This window comes from Telmatherina bonti, assembly GCF_933228915.1.
Source record: "Telmatherina bonti genome assembly, chromosome: 15".
Taxonomy (NCBI): Eukaryota; Metazoa; Chordata; class Actinopteri; order Atheriniformes; family Telmatherinidae; genus Telmatherina; species Telmatherina bonti.
The window spans coordinates 23375573-23397975 of NC_136613.1; the positions used below are offsets into that span (position 1 = coordinate 23375573).

A 22403-nucleotide genomic window follows, 5' to 3' on the forward strand; every position below is an offset into this window, starting at 1 on the left:
TGCTGCAGGTGCTCCTACAGGAGATGCCCATTAAAAAGATGAAATATCCACAAATTCACAGTTCCCGAGTCAGTTCCAACATTTTAACATGTGCCCCATCTACTTCAAAATAACCTAATGAGCCTCCCAACCTCAGTGTAAGACACAGGTAGGCATAAACACAAAAAAATGTCATGTAAGACCAAGTATCTCCACAGGGCTGGACATTATTGTGTAGAAAACCTGCTAATTACTTTTTTTTCCCTTTATTTTTTGCCTTCCCAAAGAAACCAACTAACCTGCTTCTTACTTTCCTCTTGGGAGAGTCAGGAAAATATGCCTTTTGAAGTCCTTAAATTAGAAATTATTGAATTTTAGAGCATCGCCCCTTTCTTTTATGGAACATGTTTTATCATCAACGTTTTTCCATGTCAAAGTGACGAGACAACTGATTTGCTTTTATTAAATGAATGCCATCTGCAATATGTCACTTAAATTGGCACATAGCTGATTTGTCATTGAATTATGGATGCTCTCTTGTTGTCCTGAATTAGTGGGGCATTTGCATGGAGACAAAGTCTATTAACAATTCTGCTGTAGTTCCACATGTGAGTTCCCCCACCGTAAAACAAAACTGTCTATAATTAAAACACACCAATTATACTGTTCCTACGTCTCGAGACAGCATTATTTGTGAAGCTTTTATAGTATTTTTTTTAATATATGATCAAATGAGAGCTGAAGAACACAGATGAATTTCTGATGTACTTTTTTTTAAAGATGAGAAATGGGTGACCGTGCAAAACAGGTAAATGCAGCCAAACTTAACAGTTCAAGTGATTGTATGATCTGAGTCCTTATGTTGTTTATTTAGAGACTTGTTTTTTAGTATGTTGTTTAAAAGACTAATAACAGTTATTATAGCTTAGAGGAACGGCCAGAGAGCATCAACATTTGATATAGTTTTACATTTGATCGTCATTTGATATTTTGGAAATGGGGACTTATTCCTGCAAACCCAGTACATTGCCTTTCTTTTCTGAACATGTGAACTACATGCAAAGTCACATCAGTTGGAAGTATTCTGCACTAATTTCACCAAAACCCTTTAGCATCTTAATTAAACATGATTGTTATCTGGGTTTGTTTGTTTTTAAAAATACTTATGGGTCGTGCTGCCAAGTAAAACTTCATGGGCTGGATGTACGTACTTGGTGGTTCTGTGTGGGTGTGTGTGTAGGTGTGTGTGTGAGAAGAGAGAGAGAGAAAGAGAGAGAGAAGGAGCATGAGTGCACAACCAAGTGGGTCAGAAAACTGATTTCTTGGTTCCCTGTGGAGACAGCAAGACCTTTATCGTCAATTTCAGAGATTTCCTCTGTGGTCAGAATAGGAGGCCACGTCGCCCATTTCTCCTCCACTCTTAGACGTGTTTTACTGGACCATCACTTAACTCAGACAAGATGAGATGAGATATAAAGAAGGGACTTTTAAAAGCTATCACTGGCAAACACTTTGTTGTAGTTTTTTTCATTTTCTCTCCATATCCAGACATATTTAGAGTTTATTCAATTTATTCATCTCTCATCATTTAAATTGGATGTTTTTGATGGCAAATGCTTTTTATTTGACTTTTTTTCATATTCATGTTTAAGGTCAGGAAATTTGTGCAAATGCTCATGAACACTGCCAGAAATAATTGTCTGTGAACACAGTTCAAAGTGCCATCCATAAATGGAGGTTAAAGTTCTTTCAGGCACAAACAAAGCCATAAGTGAGCCTGATCCAAAAACACAGCATTCTTCTCTGTGCCAAAGTTAGTTTCACATGTACTGAAGCAAACTGGTAATCTCATCTGTCATGAGACAATTTAAGATTTGAAATAATCCCACAGACTAAAGGGTAGAAGGATCATTAGTTGTTGTAGTTTAAATTCAGTGATGCTGAACAGTATGATCAGGTTTTAGAGCATCATATTCTCCCATTCAGACAATGACTTTTATTTTAATTTTTCAGCAAGAAATTTCTGAACCCACATCTATTACAACAGCAGGATTTTGTGCCAGAAGACTAGACTGACCTTCCTGCAGTCTTGACGTTTCACCAAATAAATATGTTGAAGATTGTGAAACACAAACTAAGACGAAAAATCATTCAGAACTATTGTATAGTTAGAGTCCTATATTGGGCTAGAATATACATTCCCATTTGGGGACTTTTGAAGATAAATCGTTACATCATAACAAGCAGTTTTGTCCCAGCCTTTGCATGGTGGTTCATGTTGCTAGTCAAATTCAAGAAGATGTAATGTTACTCAGAAAATGTTCAATTTTCTACTATATATATATATATATATATATATATATATATATATATATATATATATATATATATATATATATATATATATCTCAGATTGGCAAATTATGCTTTTATTTAATGTAAACATTTTATGCATTTACATACATATCTTGAGCATTTCTGGAATTGGGATTGTATTTTCACGTAATTATTTGTTGTCTTATCCAGGCTTATCAGGTGCTGAACTGAAATTGTTATTATTGTGTTATATAAAATGATAGTTGATGTAATCTTTGACCCGCCGATGCACTTTGGACCATCAGTTTTGGTAAAAATAAAGCACATTTCAATATAATCTGATCACAAATTGCTACTTCACTATATATATATATATATATATATATATATATATATATATATAAATATATATATATACATACATATTAGACAAGAACTGTCTGTAGCTGGTTCAGGTGGTTGCTGTTTGCCGAAGAAGATACTGTACATTTTAATTTTTGTACTTTACATGGAGATGAAGGTAAATTCCCATAATGCTGTTAAATGTGTGTCAAATTTAGCTGATAATTGCAGCTAACGGGTTTGCTGCAGTTCAGTTGTTTGGTGTTCCATGTAAAACTCACACCAACCCTATATAAGTCAAATGACTGTATTTTTATGGAAGGCCTCTAGAACAAATAAAGGACAGAAGACTGATCAGCATCTAGTCTTGTCATGAACACAACCTGAAGCTCATAAGTCCTATGAAGATTGTGCCTTAGTGCAACCCAAGAGTAAAGCACAAATCCTCAACTGAGATTTCACCTTCCGGCTACTGCTGCTTCCCTTCTGTCCTCTACAATGTGAAGAGCCAAGAGGCCTATCAACCTTTATTAGTTAATAATGCTTTCAGGGCCATTAAGTGTGACCGAGACTCCCCCACAGCAATACTTACTTGTCTCAGTGGGGTACTGCTTTAGGACATAAGTAACATGACCACTGCTGACAACCCCCCTGTTGCACACAAATTTCAGAGCTTTTTTTTTTTTTTTTTTTTTTTTCCCAATTTGAAAGTGCAAAGACTAAGATAGCACCCCCACAAGGTGACTGGTTTGTTACTTCAAGCGAACCAAAAAGGCAAAAGCCACTCCTGGTAAAACACTGTCGTATTACTGTATATAAGGCTCTATGTTTGGCCTTACCTTTGTTTCAGGATTCTGTTTAAATGCAAGAAGTTTTGGAGGAAGCCTTTTTCACATTCATTGTTTTGCTCCTCTTGGTCACATACCCTAATGTGCAGGACTTTAAACCACAAATAGTACCCAGTTTCCAGCAAGTAATTCTCCCAACATTTCTGAACAAGATTAAGTGTGGATAAGTGGATGGAAGACTTAAATCAAGGCACTTTGTGCCATAAAATATTTATCAAAAAAGTATGTTTACTATTGCGTAGCAATGCTTCTTTAATTTTTACTCTTTAAGGATAGAATTTTAGCACTCTAGTGATTTCCAGTTGCAAGCGCTGTGCAATTGCTGTTGAAACGATTTGAGCGAACTGGGCTCTGATTCTTTTATTAAGGGATCATTTCAGGGCACCTGCTCTTAAGATGTCTGTCCCGAAGCATTAGAACAGCAGTTTACTGTCTTTTTTTGTACCTTGTCTGTGTTCACCATAGAGGACAGAGAGCAAATGATTATGGTCCTCCAGCCACTTTTTAGATTACAACTCTAGAAGAAGGTCACAATGAAGTCTGCTTACTCCAGGGCTGCACATGTTGTTTTTGTTCTATTGTGCAAGGTCCAAACTCTTGGAGAATGGTTAGAGGATGGCTGCTGTAGATCAAAGCAGAAATATAATCAACTGTGGGGGAGAGAGCCCTCTATTTTATCTTCTCTCCTTGCTCAGGGCTGAAAACAGATGGTTGCTGAAGTTAGAGTTGATAAAGGGAAAAGAAAAGCATGTGTACACTTAGCTTTCTACTTGCTTTCCTTTTAAGCAGAAATGAAACACATGCCTTATCTTGATGGGTTGCATGCAGTTACAATCTTTATTTCTTTATTCCCCCTCTCTCTCTCTTTCTCTCTCTCTCTCTGTCTTCTTGTCTCATAAACATGAAGACCACTTATGACAGTTGCAGTTGTTGGAACAGTGGAAGAAGTGGAAGAAAACTAATTATCTAATGTATATCTCGAATCCAAGTAGTGAATGTAGTGAGACTGATTCTTATTTTTAGATGCTCAGCAGGTACAATGTTGTTGTCAAAGTTTAAAAAACTTATTTAGAAATAATGATTTCCTGATGCATTGAGAGGATTCTGCTTTAAGATGACAAACTATAATATATCATGGTGGTCATGAACAACAGATTAATTAGGATCCCAAATAAAGGGGAAACTTTTTTTATGGTAATGATTGTGTGCACATAGCAAAATAAAACTTCACAGCGCCATGGCAACTCAACTTTCATGATTGCGCAGAAGTTTCTTCTACTGCCAAGAGACTTTACAATGCCAACGGGATTTTTCTCCCAAACCTGATTAAGGAGCTAAGCGTAGACTACATGGACTACATCTAGACGAGCGTGTGGAAGTGATTACTCTCGGATTAAGACTTTCCATACAGCAGATTTGTGTGGTATAATTAAATAATGGCTGCTTCACCCGAACAGTCCCAATGCAGACAGGCCTCCCAGCCTCGTCAGATCGGCACAATATTAACCATGACACAGGCGTAACCAGGCCAGTAATTAATGCGCTGAATCAATTATAAATTAGTCAATTTGGAGAATTCCCCACAGGAGTCCACTCATTACCAGTGATCTGATGGAGTTACAAGTTCTCCTTGTGGGAGGGGATGTCATTTCACTCTCTTCTTTTTGTTTTTTTTTTATTTCTTCTTTATCATTCTTTTCAAGGTACGACCTGGAAGAAGGATGCATGATAAAATTCCTGCTGCTTTGGTGTTACATTGAAACTTCAAATGTTTGTTAAACAACCCACAGTTATAGGCATTTTCACACGACAGAACATTATGAAGCTAAGTGAAACAGCACAATGTGTTGAGAAGTTAACTAAGATATATCATTTACTTAAAACAATCATTCGATTTTGTACCAAAAATTATAACATTTCATATGTAAACCTCTTTTTGAAAGTAATTTTAATTTTCCTTTTCAGATATTAGCAGTTAATAAATATGTATTAGGCATGTTTGCTTTATACAGCTCCCTAAAACTGTTATGGACCAATAGTGCAGTAGGAAAATAATCCTTTAATAATCATTGCGCAGGAATAATTCTTATATATTTTAAAAAGTAAGCATCACACCATTCATTGTCAAACCAGTGGTGAGACTTGGCCGTAATGACAGGGATTTCTACCTTCATTATAAAATAAAAAAAATAAAAATAAAAAAAAATTCAAGGACAGAGTTGCTATGTCAAGAGAAAGTGAAAGAATGACTGAAATCTCACACATGTGCTTGTGTCTGTGTGTTTTACGTTATCTCGTTCACAAACCCTTCCAAAGATGAGAAATATTCAGATCTTGTTTGGAAACAAAAGACTGGCTGAAAGTTTTAAAGTGATTGTCAATGCACTCAAACAAACTAAGCCAGGGGAAATATTTTGAATGCTTCTTCTAGGAATAATAGTTAATATTTCACTACCTTAGCACATGAGAATGATCTTTTTCTGGCCACAAATGTGCATGTGTCTGCTCAGACTGTCAGAAACAGACTCCATGAGGGTGGTATGAGGGCCCGATGTCCACAGGTCGGTGGTTGTGCTTACAGCCCAACACCGTGCAGGACGTTTGGCGTTTGCCAGAGAACACCAAGATTGACAAATTCACCACTGGTGCCCTGTGCTCTTCACAGATGAAAGCAGGTTCACACTGAGCACATGTGACAGACATGACAGAGTCTGGAAAGCCGTGGAGAATGTTCTGCTGCCTGCAACATCCTCCAGCATGACCGGTTTGGCAGTGGGTCAGTAATGGTGTGGGGTGGCATTTCTTTGGAGGGTCGCACAGCCCTCCATGTGCTCTCCAGAAGTAGCCTGACTGCCATTAGGTACCGAGATGAGCTCCTCAGACCCCTTGTGAGACAATATCCTGTTGGGGTTGGCGCTGGGTTCTTCCTAATGCAAGACAATGCTAGACCTCATGTGGCTGGAGTGTGTCAGCAGTTCCTGCAACATGAAGGCATTGATGTTATGGAGTGGCCCGCCTGTTCCCCAGACCTGAATCCATTTGTGCACATCTGGAATATCATGTTTCGCTCCATCTACCAATGCCAAGTTGCACCACAGACTGTCCAGGAGTTGGCAGATGCTTTAGTCCAGGTCTGGGAGGAAATCCCTCAGGAGAACATCTGTCGTCTCATTGGGAGCATGCCCAGGCGTTGTAGGGAGCTCATACAGGCATGTGGAGGCCACACACACTACTAAGCCTCATTTTGACTTGTTTAAAGAACATTACTTCAAAGCTGGATCAGCCCGTAGTGTGTTTTTCCACTTGTATTTTGAGTATAACTCCAAATTCAGACCTCCATGGGTTGATACATTTGACTTTCATTGATAATTTTTGTACAATTTTGTTGTCAGCACATTCAACTATGGAAAGAACAAAGTACTTCATAAAAATATTTCATTCATTCAGATCTACAACGTGTTACTTCAGTGTTCCTTTTTTTTTGAGCAGTATATATATATATATATATATATATATATATATATATATATATATATATATATATATATATATATATATATATATATATAGATTAACATATAATGGCTCATGCCAGGGTAAGAAGTTTCAATACAAAAATGGCTGGAGAGTGACTTTCTTATGAGTTATAATGTACCTGTACTCATCATCATGCAGTACAGTACAGTTCTGCTCCAGCTTGCATTTCTCTCAAAAGAGGATTTTCACATTTAACTCATTCAGACATTTTCATTGATGTACCCAAGAAGGCTTTATCCAAAAATTAACCCCACTCTATTCATAGCTTTCTCTGAAAAGCACAATCTAACGTTTACCAAAGGCCATGCTCTCCAATTCCACTATTACAGACACAGGAACTCTTTCATCCTTTGATGCTCAATGTAAGACACAAGAGAATAGCATAATAATAAAAAATAGTGGAAAAGGTAATGTGTAATTTTTTCTATAAATTCAACCTGCTTTCTTTCATACACAGACACAGACAAGAATTAAACTGCATGTTTTCCACACAGTTGATTCCTCAGCATCGGTTTCTGATACAGTACCTTCATCCTTTTATTAGATATCTACAGATGGGCAGCAAGTTAAAGGGAAGGCTAAACCATTGACCTCTGCTTTGAGGGGTTCTGTTAGCTCTGTCATGCTGTGGGGGACATTTTGCTACCAGGGTTTGGCTCCACTTGTCCCCTTAGTGGGAAGGTCACTTCAAATCAACACAAAGTTGTTCTGAGTGATGACCTTTATGTGTACAGGATGATAATGCCCCTATCGAAAGGGCACTATGGTTCAATAAATGTTTTGACGAGTATGACACTGATGTTAATCATAAGCTATGGCTTTCACTGTCAGATTTCAATCCACTGGAGCAGTTATCAGGGACTACTCCTGTAGTTATAAACCAAAACAGTTAAAGTCAGTATGAGTTGGAGCTGTTATAGTGGCATATGGTGCTCCTCTTCCCACTTTAAGACACTTTATCTGACTTTCTTTTATCTCCTTAGATGCAGCTACTTCTTTATTTCAATCAAGGACAAATGTATCCATATATATATATATATATATATATATATATATATATATATATATATATATATATATATATATATATATATATATATATATATATATATAAAATATAAAAATTGTGTGAAGGTATCATTTTATACATGTAGGGCCTGATCTACTAATAGTTTACATGTACTAAAATTAGTACAGACTCACTGCACATGCAAAATCAAAAAGTACAGACAGGTTTACAAACAGTGCACACTCAGAGTCACATCTTTCAAAGGCGCAAAATAACCCATTTAAGGCCCAGTTAATACATCTGGGTCATGAATATGCAAAAGGAGGCATTCACACCTTATTCTGCATGTGTTGGGAGGAAAGATGTAAATATATTACCGATAATTTAGCACCCACAATGTAATCTGTCAAACCTGAGAGCAATTTTGCTCATGAAACTTAGTATTTCGTTTGTTTCATAAGGTCGTGTAAGCAGTCTGTGTGTTCAATTGTTTTTGTGGCTTTGATTATTGTGGCAACCCGGAGACTTTAAAATAAAAGCAAGGAGTCTTCAACACTTTGCACCCATGTCCATTTACACAGTCACTCTTATTAAATCACCTGCAAACTGTGGTTAAGCTCCATGTGCAAAATTCTAGTTTGCAGACACAAATTTCTTCTTGCAAATTGGGATTATTGTAGATCTGGCCCATATCAGAAGATCTTTGGACACTTTCTTACAGCCCGAAGTCGGTCCTCGAGGGCCACTGTCCTGCAGGTTTTTAATGTATTCCTTTTCTAACACACATGGCTTTCATTAAATGGATCTAACAGCCAATGACGTTCTGCACAATGAGTCATTAGTTTGAGTCAGGTATGTTGAAACAGAGATACATGGAAAACCTGCAGGGTTGTGACCCTTGAGGAGCAGAGCTAAGCACCCTTGCTGTAGTGCATAGTAAAAGTAAGCATACTTTTTAACTCTATTTATCTTGATAACTTCACTGATAGTAAGACATAGTTTCCCAAAAAAATATTTTACCTTTTTTTTTTTTTTTTTTTTTTTTTTCTATCACACAACATGAGTGATGTTTTGCTTTACCAATGATGTTTTGAGTCGCTGTGCTCACTCTCTGTATCTTTTCTGTACTGTGAACTAATGGGGATTTTACACCCTGGAGAGTTGTTCTACAAGAAAAGATGTCTGATTCTTGACAACAAACTGAAGGTAGTTTACTTCTTCCTGCACAGTTCCCTAAGACAATTCCAAAAAAAAAATTTAAAAAAACTGCGATCAAGGCCACGCATGACATTAGACTCGCCTGCTTGCCACGAAATGTGCACACCCTCCAGTTGGCCGTTAATGAGGACAGTTCAGCCCTGGGAACTGCTACTCATGTTGAGGAATTCATACATTTGAAAAAATATTGCTTTCTGCCCTGCTTCATTCAGTAGAAAAATGAGCTCTGATCATTTGCCTGAGATTTACTTTCCAGCTTTATGCTGTTTCTGTGCTGTAAAGTGTTGACCATACGAACTAACAATGACAACTAACTACAAAGGGAACTTTAGTTGTAGTGGTGGAGTGCCCCTTGTCATACTGTAAAAATAATAATGGGGAAAAAAATATATAAATGTGATTTTAAAGAAATTCCTGATGAATTCAGCCCTTTTTCAGCCCTACTGAACAATTGGTTCAGTACAGTTTCTTTTTTTGGTGCAAAGTCATAATGTACCTTTGGATGCTGTGACAAGAAACTGTCTGTTAACAACTGCAACAAATGCTTGTATTACAACCTTTAGCTTAGTTTTGGTGATTTTTGAGAGGGTGTCTGTTAGAACAAAGTAAATAGGAAGTGAGGACAAGCTGATGAAAATAACTTTCAGAAGCACTTAATTTGTAATTACTGATAAATGCAGTTTGTCTTCCAATTTTTGGTATTTAAGCAAATTAAACTGAAAGAAAAATCATTACATGCAAAATTATATTAAAATAGTTTAAATCAAAAGTTCATATAAAACATGCCAGTATATGAAAAAAAAGTTTGTTCATAAAAACGCAAATAAACAAACTGCTTTTAACAACGTTAACAAGAAAGCGGCAGTTAAAATAATCCCTTTAAATCTCAGCGAAGGAGTGTGACCAGTATAAATTTAAAAACGCTGTCAACCTAATGTGTTAACAAAAAGCATTAACATAATCCATCAATGTGCCCAGCCCTTAAAGGTAGAGTATGTAAGATTTCAATATTTTCAAAATAAATTAACTAAAAAAATAACTATAATCATAATTAGATAGTTTTTTTTAAACATGTAGGTTCCAGTCTGTCCATATTTTATGCGTTATTAAATTACAAGTTTAATTAATGACAAAGACTCTTCTTAAATGTTTTCTGACCAGTAAAAAAAAAGTACTTTTTTTCCACCAGTAGGGTGAGTATAAGCCCATTTATTGCTTATACTATACTACACTTATAGAGCGGCTCTGAGCTACAGCTCACAAGCGATTCCTGCCCTCATTGGAGCTGGCAAGGAGGAGGGGTGAGGGGTGAGTTTTGCTCATTATGGTCGTTTGTGGAGGTAGCAGTTTTGTGGTTTTGCTCACGACCTGGTGTTTGCCACCTGGTGGTTGAAAGATTCGCCTTGAAATTTCACATACTCTGCCTTTAAGCACATGCATCTTTTTTAATAATACAATATAGTGTTTTTTTTTTTTTTTTTTTGTTTGTACGTACTTGGAAAATCCAATCTCAATTTATTTGGTTCACATCAAACATGTGCTATTATGTCATTTTACAAGAAAGGATGGCGAGCAACAGACTTAGTTTGAGGAAATGAATGAAATTTAGGTGAAAATAATCAACAGAAACAAGCATGAAAAAAGAGGAGCCATTTTCTGAATTAAATTTAATCAGTTTGAGCTGTGTAATCCTTTTTCTGTCTGAGCTGACTCTGACAAGTGAAAGGTGGAGATAATCTGAAAGAGGCTTCTGGAGGTGAAGTGGCGTTGACTTGTGCACCAACACAGGTCTTCTACATCCACCAATTAGCCATACAGTGTAATCACATCTTGTTACTTAGAATTACAAAACGGCAAAGAAAACCAAGAAATTTTACTGACAGTTTTTTCATGCATCTCAAATTCAGCTACAGACATAGGTATTTGCATCATGTTTTTGTTTTTTTTGTTTTTTTTTTAGGAAATAATTCTTGTTTGTTGATTTTCAACATCACAATGCAAAGTTTACTTACTGATAAGACAATGTTTGCCTCAATTACTCCAAAACTGGTGGGTACCTCTAAAGAAATACTGTACTGTGAACTAATCAGAATTAGTTTTGCAACTATTGTAACACAGATCCTCTGTCCTTTGCTTTAAATTTGAATCGGTTTAAAACAATTGAGTAACTAAAAATATCCCGTTAATTAACCTGTATGTGTTTAAGCCTTATTGTACCACAATGCTAAAATCTGATGAGAAGGCTCAGTGCTTATGACATCTTTATTTAAATCCATCAATTTCACACCATGATAAAGTCCATTTCTCTAACTATGAGTGCAAAAATAACATTTGACAATTAAAGTTGTCAAAAATAGTAAAAAAAAAAAAAAAGCACTACAACCCGCTTGTTTAATTTGAATACAGAAAAACGAAAACACTGTAATTTTTTGCGGTGAAAAATCATATGCATTTTGTGGTTTTCCCGGTTTTTGTCTTGTACGCCTAGCTGTAAAATAAACAGCCTGAGGTACATTGCATTCCAAATAAACAATATTTGTGTCACACACGAACGTGGGCTATGAACAAACTGTCTGCAAATAACTGATGTTCTCAGAGTGAGTTGGGCCATTTAGAGCAGACTGAACTGTAACTTCAGCGTGATAAACAGTAGGCTTATACATGGACTGACTCATAGACAGGTATGGAAGAGTTTGTGATAGACCTGCTAGATTCACTGTAACACATTGAATTGTAAAAAGACTCCCGAATGGGACTGTTAAGGCCTTGAGCCAAAATGGCCTCTCGAGGAAGCTACATTCTGTGTTTATTTTCAGTCAGACTTGGGGACAGTTTTTATTTGGAAAGCTGTGGGAGGTTTAGGCTGTTTGCCTCAATCATTGTTGCCTCAGTTCCAAAAATCTCCACATTGGAGGTGGTTAATTGCAAACTAAGCATGATATAGCCATCATTTTAGGGACATACAGCAGTTTAGCATCAACTACAATTCTCCTTATAGCGTGCTTCCAAATGCTAAAATTCATTATATCATATCATATAATGTTCTATATCTTATCTATAGCTTTCCAAGAGACCCTCTATTAAAACAGATGAGCACCATGTCATTTGTTTTGTTGTCCATGCATCAGATGTTTCTTTTGTATTCTTTTTCTTTTGTCCACGTCTGTCTGTTTGTATCATTCTCCTTCTCTTCAGACTTTTCCTTCTGCATTTGACGATTGTGGTGTGTTCTGACAATGATGCATGCACCTTGCAGGGCTTTTCTGTCATTGTGCTTGACAAGAAGACTGTCATCCTGTCGCAACCAATGATTCTCAAACATCCACCAAGTGCTACACTTTGCCTCTGTGTATGGCTTTGCACACCCTGAAGAGGGACTTCTCAAAGTCAACCAGTCTTGCCAATCTCATTAGTTAACAACAGCCACTTTAAATCCTGGAGAAAAAAATTTCTTCTCATATGTTTTGTCAACAAACAGAGAAAAAAAAAAAACAAAAAAAAAAAACTGGGTTGTGTTGCTGTATTGATTCTGTGCTCATATAAATAATGATATACATTTTATTCAAGTTCCATATTGTCCTATTATACAGATAACTATGATATATTTTCCTTATTATTATTGTGAAATCAGTGTTCTTAGGAAACACTGGCACAATGTTGAAGTATGAGAAAGAAAGAGGGTGGAAATAAAATGATTCCTCTTCTTTTTTTGTCTTTTTTGACAACAGTCAAAATGCAAATGTAAGCACTGTTCTTTTTTTTTTTCTTTCTTCTTTGTAAGGAGCTTAAGAAGAGTTATGTAGGAAACAACAGGCGTAGTTTCTCCCCAAATATGAATTATCACACTTATCTTGTCCAAGCAGTAAAAATACTTCACGGGTTCCCTTGCATGCAGTATTGTGCAACACACACACAGATACACATGTACATCAAAGGCGGCATCACCTGCAGCTGTTTGAACAGGATCATATTGGGTTTGAGCCACTCCAGAGGAATCGAGGTGTTATCTGAAAGCTTGCGGGTTAGACTTGGGCACTTTGGCAACTTTAACCAAAGCTGCTGAGGCAGAGTATTAGAAGAAAAATAAATAAATAAAAAATAAAAGCTTAAAATTCCACCAGGGACAATGTTCCTACTGACAGATATTTAGCTACTGCTAACTTTACAAAATATATGCATGATGTATTATAAAGATTCAATGATACAGATTAATGTTGAAGCCATTAAGAAATCATTTTCAACACATTACTAATGCAAATAATTTTTTATAGGAATTTTGGTTCCATTGAGGTTGATCTCGGGGGAGTTTCTTAGTTACACTTGTAGACATTCTATCCGGATTCTGTGTCTGCTTACAGATGTGGATGCAAAGCTTAGGCAGAGGATTTGTTGAAGCTATACGGAAATGGAGGATGAGAGCTTTGCTAAGCAAACCTTAAGCCCTCCCAGTGCAGTCCTATGTGTCTGACTTCAATGACCGCAGCCCAGCAGAGAACATTTCTGCTCCTCAATATGTATGGAAATGAGAGGCAATCATGCTAACGTCTGTTCAGTCTCTTCAAACATGCTAATATTGTCCACTCCCCACCTTCTCACCTCAACATTTCACCCACACCTTTTGCTATCTCTGTCCCCTCTGACCTGGAACAGGTGTGGTTTCAATTATGTATTCAAATATACATAAACCCGTCCTGAACACCTGACTGGGCTCTTTTAGCCATGTGTGTCTCTTCTTCTTCTTCAGGCTTCCTTTCCTCCTTTACTCCTTCTCCTCCCTTCACCACTTTACCCCCAAACCTCTCTCTCTTTTCTTCCTTCAGAAGTCAGGGATTAGAGGACTCGATTTCAAAACCGTGCACGTCTCAGTGACTCAAGTGAGGGGTTTGTCCCGCTGCCACACTTCCGTTCACAAATGCTCCAGCGTGGGGAGGAAGGAGAAATCCCTGTTAATCTACTAAATCTGTCTCTCTCTGTCTCTTTTGTTCAGTGTTACTGAGATCCTAATGCGTTGATCTCTGTGGAAGCATATGAGGTTGGATGACCTGGGTGGGGTGTGAGAGTGTGGGTTTGTGGTCAGGGGTAGCGACAAAAAGCCACAAAGTAGCCTTGCATCCAGATGTCTACACAGAAGGTCTTCATTGTAGTGATTGGTTGGGTAACAACTAATGTCAACTTTGAAAAACTAAATACAGATGATTTTGCAATGCAAAGTCTTTTATAACTACAAGGTTCCATGTGAATCCACAGTCCTGTTACAGGACACTTCAAAACTTTTTCTCTTGGGAATAATCCAGGACAGGAATGAGTTGTGCTGTTATAATTACCAGGTACTAGAAAACTAATTTCACTGTTGCTAAATGCAGGTAATGTAATTGACTAAACTTAGCACCTGCAAAAAAATTTAAATGAGATTGCATTGACAGCTGTGCCTCTGAGTTATCACCTATTTCAGGATTAACATTTCCCTCTATCCTTTGGGGTGTTGTATGATAAAGCTTGCTGCAATCCATGTGCCTGCTTCCCAGAAGTGAGCATACTTTGCACAAGAGTCACCAGGCGGGAGGCTGTTCTGTTGATCTGTGTTTAATGAAAGTGACCATGCACAGAGCAGACTCGGCCATTAGCTCAGCAAGAGCCTGTAATCACTACAAGTAGTTTCCCTTTTTTTTCATGCAGTTCTTTATTGAACAATAATCTGTGGGGAGAAAAGCGTGTTTGTCTGCCATCTTCTTTCTCCCTTGTTTTATTTCCCTCTGCAAGACTGCACTTTGGAAAGTATTGATTTGGTAGCTTGAAAATAACAAACTGACAACTGTGCGAACAGGGTAATAAACAGCCTCAGAAAAAAAAAAAAAAAAAAAAAATGTGTAAAGCACCCATGAGGTGTAGGTCCTGAAGTAATTATTAGTTTTTGTATATGCTCACATACAGGGAGCCAGAGCTGGTTGCTCTCGCTGTTGTATGCCACCCTCAGCTTTTTGGCAGGAATAAAGACTATCTGGATTGTAGATGGGGAGGATATTACAGTACTGTGTCGCTGTACTACACAGACTGGAGCTTATTTGGCTGAGTAGCAGGGTTGATAAGACCTTTAAACCCTCAGCATGGTGAGTGTGAGTCATCCAAAAAACTTCTAGCCGCTTGTTCACACTGATGGATCAGAGTGCAGCGTGAACACACGCCAAAGAAGCTCAGCGTATTGTTCTCTAATACACGCACACATGCCATGCAATGTTGTCATTTATCGTCGTTTGAAGTTATCCTGAGTGACAAGTCAAAGTTTGTTCACTCGATTATCTTTCCCAGCCAATCTCTTAAACCAATAAAAACACGAACAGCACAAAAATAAACATAAAACCTGCCCTACCCCACTTTCTCCAGTCTTTCCATAGATGGTATTAAGCTGGTGGCAGAGCCCTAACTGGGGTTTACTTACTGATGACTAACAGCAATGTTCTCTGACAGCTGTCAGCTGGCTGAACTCCACTGCTAAGGCCCTCTTTAGGACTTGTTTCGGCTCTGTACATCAACTCCAATAGCACTTCATACGTAGACTTGTTGATTATGAGCATAAGTAGGGCCAGTGTGGAGAGACTTCTTTGGCCGCCTGTCTGCTAATGACAGCCTCCATGATGGTGGATGGGAGAAAGAGGACACGGCCTGTCACTTTGATTCATGCAACGGCAGCTCCAACTGGGTGGCTTCTTGCCAATGTCTCAACAGTCGTTATATCCCCCCCTTAAATGACATTTAAAGTGTGAAGCAATGGCTGTCCTTGTGGCTCAGTCACCCCAGGCCGAGCCCCGGCTATGAGTTCTGAACCCTGAGCCAAGTTTGCAGCAAGGTCATAAACCCTGAAGCAAAACCTCCTGCCTCAGATGCTGTAACTCAACTTGCTGGCATGATTGAATATGTGGAAAGTGACCTTGAAGACAGATGCTGCCAATGATCTGATGTAGGCCTGTGACTTTGCCCGTCGTGTTTGGTTTCTTTTGCGTCTTACAGCGTTCTGTTTCTACTGTCTTATTATCTTGTTTATTTGTTCATCAGTTGTGCTTCATTTCAAAGCTAAAAGGGCAGCTCAGGTTCAAATGATTGTTGTCCAATTTTGATAGTGTCCCTGCTAATTTAGCTTAAAGAGAGTGAATCTACTGAAGCAGGTGCTCCGTGTTTAACAATGGGACATGTTTTTGTTACAGCGTTACAAATTAACCAGATTTTCAGGACCCAAACAACACATAAAACACAAACAAGAAACAAATGGAAACGTATGTGATTTCTTCATTATTTGCAACATCTCCATGCAAATTCATTCATGTTAACACTTCCCTCCATAACTTTGTCCACAGTCCATCCGAGAAGTGACGGGGTATGTGTTGGTGGCTCTGAACCAGTTTGACTACCTGCCTCTGGAGAACTTGAGGATAATTCGAGGAACCAAGCTATACGAGGACCGCTACTCGCTTGCAATCTTCCTGAATTATAGGCGAGATGGAAACTTCGGCTTGCGGCAGTTGGGTCTGAAGAACCTCACAGGCAAGTTCAACACATTTGGCTGTCATATGTCACATGGATATTGTTTTAAGTCGCTCTTGATCTTTTGTGAAATTACTATGGCTGTGACGATACGCTGTTGTCCCGATTCTATTCCATTCTGATTTTCTTGGATGGGGATTCGATTTAAATTGTGATTCTCACAATTCTTTGATATTGCTGATTTTTGTAGATTAAAAGCAAAACGAATTTACAAAACTTTTTTTTTTGCTTGTCATTTTTCTTGATTTCAAGTAGGACCAAACAACACAGTAGCCAGATTATCATTCTGCTGCTATATCGCGCTAGACAAGTAAAAAGATCAATAAAAACAATAAAAATGACAAACATTTTATAGTGAATTAATTTTATTAAAAAAAAAAAAAAATTAACAAAAAATAGATTTTAAAATTGTGAAGCAAAAAATCCCCATTTTGAATTTTTCGATTTGATTTTCCCACCCCTAGAAATGAACCTGCTTGGACTTGACTTTTATCTTGTATGCTTCCCACTTCATAAAAGTCATGAGTTATAAACTGACTTCAACTATGTATGAAAGCACAACTTTGAGAACAATATTTCAATTGTTTCCTTTCCTCAAACCTTCTTTTTATGTGTCCTTAATCAGTTTGGTAGGTAATTTGCAAGTGGATCTAATTGAGTAAAATGAGTAATGAGTAAAAGTTTATTACAATTTATTTTCTACACTTTTTGAATAGTGTAAAAAATATAATTGCATAGCACAATATAATCATTTGTATATTTTTCATTTTGCAAGAAGGTTAACTGGCAACAGGTAATAACATAAGATCAGTCCACCAGTAAGAATTTCCTGTCTCATTAAGAAAGAATCCCACAAAGGATTGCTGCTGTATTATATCATATGAAAAAATATAAGTACAATGAGAGCTTTGAGGACTCTTTGCACACTTAGATACATAAATCCATTCATGTGTTGGCGGTTGTTTACTGGCTTCTGTCCCCAGTGCACAGGATGGGTAAAGGCTGTTCATCTCCTCACATGAAACTGACCGTTTTCACAATTAATCTCTCACTTACCCAGAAATGTTATGCTGACTCATATAGTTCTGGAAATATTTAATCCCTTCTGTCATTTTCATCCTGCCACCCCCCCACCCAGCCGCCAAAAAATAAATAAATAAATTGGGTTGCGTAACAACCCAGTCAGCAATTGACCCAAACATAGTTCCTTGCAGGTTGGAGAAGTGAGTGAATGTGTGATTGCTGATATAAGTGAATTGAGAAGGGAAACATTGTGTGGGTAGCTCTGCTGCCTTATAAACGGTGGATCTATGGTGCTTCTGGGCTTTCTTTAGGAGCCCCAACCTTGAGGTCAGCAGAAATGAAGTTATTTACTTGCAAACAAAATGTAAAGCATTTCCACGACAAGCGTAATCGTGACGTGCGAGGGATCTTGTGTGCTATGTAAGGGCAACATTATTTATTGATATTGAAGCTAAATTCTACTCTACAGTGTCTGGAGTGAAAAGGAATAATTTCCTGGCTGAATCGCAGTATATAAATTATGAGCATTTTACAAGTGTATAACAGCATATCACTTGAAGTCTGACTGTAATTTAAGAAAAATTAACCTATAAATAATGTGATCTTATTTTGTGACCAGAAGCCATCAGATAAGTTACACAAAATCAGTAAAAATATTTAGTCCTCAAGATCACTTTTAATATAATTCATTTTTTTGGGGGTTTTTTTGCGAGCTTTCCAGGGTGTACCCTGCTTCTCGCCCGAAGACTGCTAGCATAGGCTCCAGCTTTCCCTCACCCTTTATCGGACTAAGCAATTCGGATAATGAATGAATGAATAATAAAGTTTCTGTTGTTTCATGCTGTTGCATGAATAATAAAGTTCTATATTGGTTTGGCTTTGTTAAAACAAGCGCAAATAAAAAATGCAAGCAGCAACACAACTTTACTTAAAAAAAATATTTATGATTTTAAAGCAATAATGAATCAGTAGCTGTGTTTCCATGGAAACTGGACAGATTCAAAAATTCCTAATGCTGTGACACATCCAGAAAAAGGAAGTTTCTCTTTTTTTTTTTTTTTTTTGAACCTTTTCACTGTTGAAACCCTCTTTCAGATTCCAACAAAAAAAAGTATCGGACACAGTCCTGTCCTGGTTTGCTGCCGCCATTGTCTAAGTCTTATGTGAAGATTTATTACTTTACACAGCCTTCGTGTAGCTCAAGCATGTGCAGAAAACCCATCCATGACAAAACAATCGGATGTTCAAACCACCCCTCTCAATTCGACTGAAAATATTTTCCACTCTAGGCCGATCGGATCAGCTGGGGTGTTTACATGATGCATTTCTGTTCAGACTGGATGTCAGATTGGATTACAAGTGCTTCGTGTAAACGTAGCCAGTGACTTCTGATGACTCTTCTATAAATATTGATTATACAGTCAGACTCTGGAAGAAACAACAAAACCATTCATGAATAAATCAACATGAATGCTTCGAGAAATATCTCAATAAACCTGTTTCACTTCTGTTTTATTGTTATTGGTAAGATCTGCAACTAAACTGACATCAGTCATCAGATGCTCATGCATGCACACAAGAAACATGCTCCTTCTCCATTTTAAACGGTTTTCATAAAATAAGCTCATGTGACACGTATTTGTACAGATATTTATGCTTTAGGAACAGATAAAGCTTTATATGTGTCAGGATGTGATGTTGCGTGTTCTCTGTAGTTCCTGCTTTCCTGTTTTATTTCGTAGTTTTCCTGGTTTGGTTCCCTGATGTCTAGTTTCCTCCTGATGTTTCATTCCACCTGTTTCTCGTGCTGTTTGTGTGTTTATATATGACTTGGTTCCTGCTCGTAGTTGCTGGATCATTGTGCGTTAGACCACATTTCCCTGGTTAGTTCTGCCTTCAGTTTATTCCACGATTAAAACCTCTTAGTTCTGCATCTCTGGCTCCCTTCTCCCGCATTTGCGTCCACACTTCCACCACCACTCGTGACGGTATGATGAAATGGTAAATTTAGCCACAACTGGACAATTAAAATTCCATTATAATGCAAAAAATAGCACATTTGTATTTATTTGCTGGAACATGCGCCAGCCCCACACAACCCTGAATTGAACTTGGTAGTGTAGAGAATAGATAAATGAATCATATTTAGCTTTTGGAGCTATAACTGTAGCTTTGTGTTATGGTCATACATGTTGACTGTGAAAAGCCTTGCTTCTATAAGTTTATGAATATGCACATGCATGCTCCACATGTTTACCTTTCAACAAACTCAGAGTTAGTGTTATTCTTCTTACAGCTCTGAAACTGTCATCGAGTGAGCGGATGTATTATTTCTCCTGATTGTATAGATATCATTCCTCTATTTTTTCCCCCAACATCTTTAGACTCCTTTGTTTTGAGCTTACAGAGTTGATTGCTTTTTGTTGGTTTTCCTGTTCAGCATTATTTTGTTCTTTTTGTGATTCCATTACTGAGACCCCCTCATTAAACTGATTTTATTTTCTCAACTTCTGTGATAAGACGTCTTCTATTTTGTTTTTCAATGATGAAATCTGCTACTTTCACAATAGAACTTATTTATCTAAGTGCTAAGTCCTTATTTTAGAGAAAATGACTGGTCTGTGTGCATCCATTCATATTGATAAAATGAAAGTGGAAATCAAAATGTTTGCATTTGGTTTCACATAGACATAGATTTTTAAAGAAAATCACATGTATAATCTTCATTGGCTTTACTAAGATGATGAGGTGAATATGATTGCACAGTTGTTTTGTCACTAGACAAAATTTTTGTCCTATTGTGTAAATCTTTATGTTGCTGACCCCAAGTTAAAAAAAAAAAAATCCTTTTCTGATGTCTTTAATCTGACACTGATTTCCTTCTAATTATGTCCCCAGTGGAAATATGATGGGGATATTCCTATTCCTACCAATCGTCTTATGCACATCATAAAGCATGAGAAATCAGATATAAGGGATATAGTAGCTGGCAAAACAGATGGTTAATTATGTCTATGAGGAAATTTGACCAAATCTATCTTTAAATGGCATTCACTGCTTATTTCTCCTTGGGGTGAACCTTGATTAGTCCTTTCTGGTTTCCCCAAGCCAACGAGCTGCATGATCATTGAATAAAACATGTCCCGAAGAAACAGAGGCAGTTGAAACAAACATTCTTCCTGTAGTCTAAGATTGCAGTTCATTTTTTTGAAGAGATTTTATTCACATTTGTGAGTTAGAGGCATGGCACTGAGCCTGACTCAACCTCACTCAAACTATCTTTCTAAATAATTCAGTCGTCTCTCATTGTTCTCTTCAACTGTTCCTTCCCAGTGATTCCCCCGGGTGAAGGGAAACAACGCAGCCTTATCAGTCTTTAGTTTGTGCAGCTACAGCATATACTTCTGTGTTACACCCCATCTTCTCTTCTATCTCGCATTTTGGGCCATACTTGGGGAATTGCATTTGTCTGGCACCAACAGCAGCATTTTGCCAAGCCAGGCCTTTTCATTGCCGTGCCAACTTGAAGCCAGTGCTGGGGGAGCCAAGGCTGGACTCTGCGAGAGGCTGCCGTTTGATCTGCCATCCGTGGCCTTGAGCCATGAAGTGGAAGGAAAGTTGTGCACAAAAGCCATAGTTGGAATCTGCTCTACTTCATCACTTTGTGTTTTACTCAGAATCCTCCACAAATAGAATATAGACGTATATTCTGACTTTTTGTTGGAGAGAAAAAAAAAAAATCAAAGAAAACAAAGAACAATTTGTTTTCTACCTTCTTTTCCTGTTTCAAAGCTTGGTTGATATTACAGCACACAGTAAACATCTTTATAAGCTTAAGTTAGCTCTGTCTTAACGCCATCACTGGTGCTGTATCCCTTCAGATGATGTCATCTAGGTCTTATGCTTGACTTGTGTCTCACATGGTGTTATACTCATCTCTAATGCCATGTTAGCATTAGCAGTTCAGGAAATATGCATGTCACAGCAGGCATTAGTAGTCATAACAAATTACCTTTGGGGAAAAGAAATGCTATCTCTAACAAAAAGCCTTCATCATCATCACTGAGTCATTCTGAGGCTAAGTAGAACCAAGCCTGTGAGGTACTCTGAAACACTATGGAAGTTAAGCTTAAAGCATCTGCCTGCTCTTACTCCAAGGATATCAAATAGTGCAAGTTCCTCTGGCTCCTCCCGTTTTGGCAGAACATGTAAAAATATGACATTTTATAATAACATGTCATTGTTTTTAGATAAAATGCCACATTTGATGATTAAATTCCTTTAACATGTGGTGTGGTATTGATATGTTTTTTTTCTTTTTACTCTTTATTGTCCTTTTATGAAATTAACAAATTTAAAGAACTGTTTCTAATATTATGCAATATTTTAATGCACATCTAACCTTTAGTGATTGAATATTCCATAACAATGGCTGTCCAAGTGATGAAACAAATATTTTCTTGTGCATGTTCCATCATTTTAATTTAAAAAAAAAAAGAAGTTAAGAAGTCCACGTTGTTAACTAGTACTCTCTTTAATAGGCACTGTCATTCATTCTACATAGTCTTTGCTGAAATGTGAACTGTTTAAATCAG

General features: G+C 37.4%; 1 protein-coding gene across 1 annotated transcript in view; it reads left to right on the forward strand.

Annotated features, from left to right (window-relative positions):
- Positions 1-22403, forward strand: part of erbb4b (erb-b2 receptor tyrosine kinase 4b) — a gene marked incomplete at both ends in the record, with an annotated part of 341095 nt that overhangs the window by 168713 nt on the left and 149979 nt on the right. The window contains one exon of the mRNA XM_079254462.1: positions 16599-16785. Within this exon, the coding sequence (XP_079110588.1) occupies positions 16599-16785 (187 nt within the window). The remainder of the gene's footprint in view (positions 1-16598; positions 16786-22403) is intronic.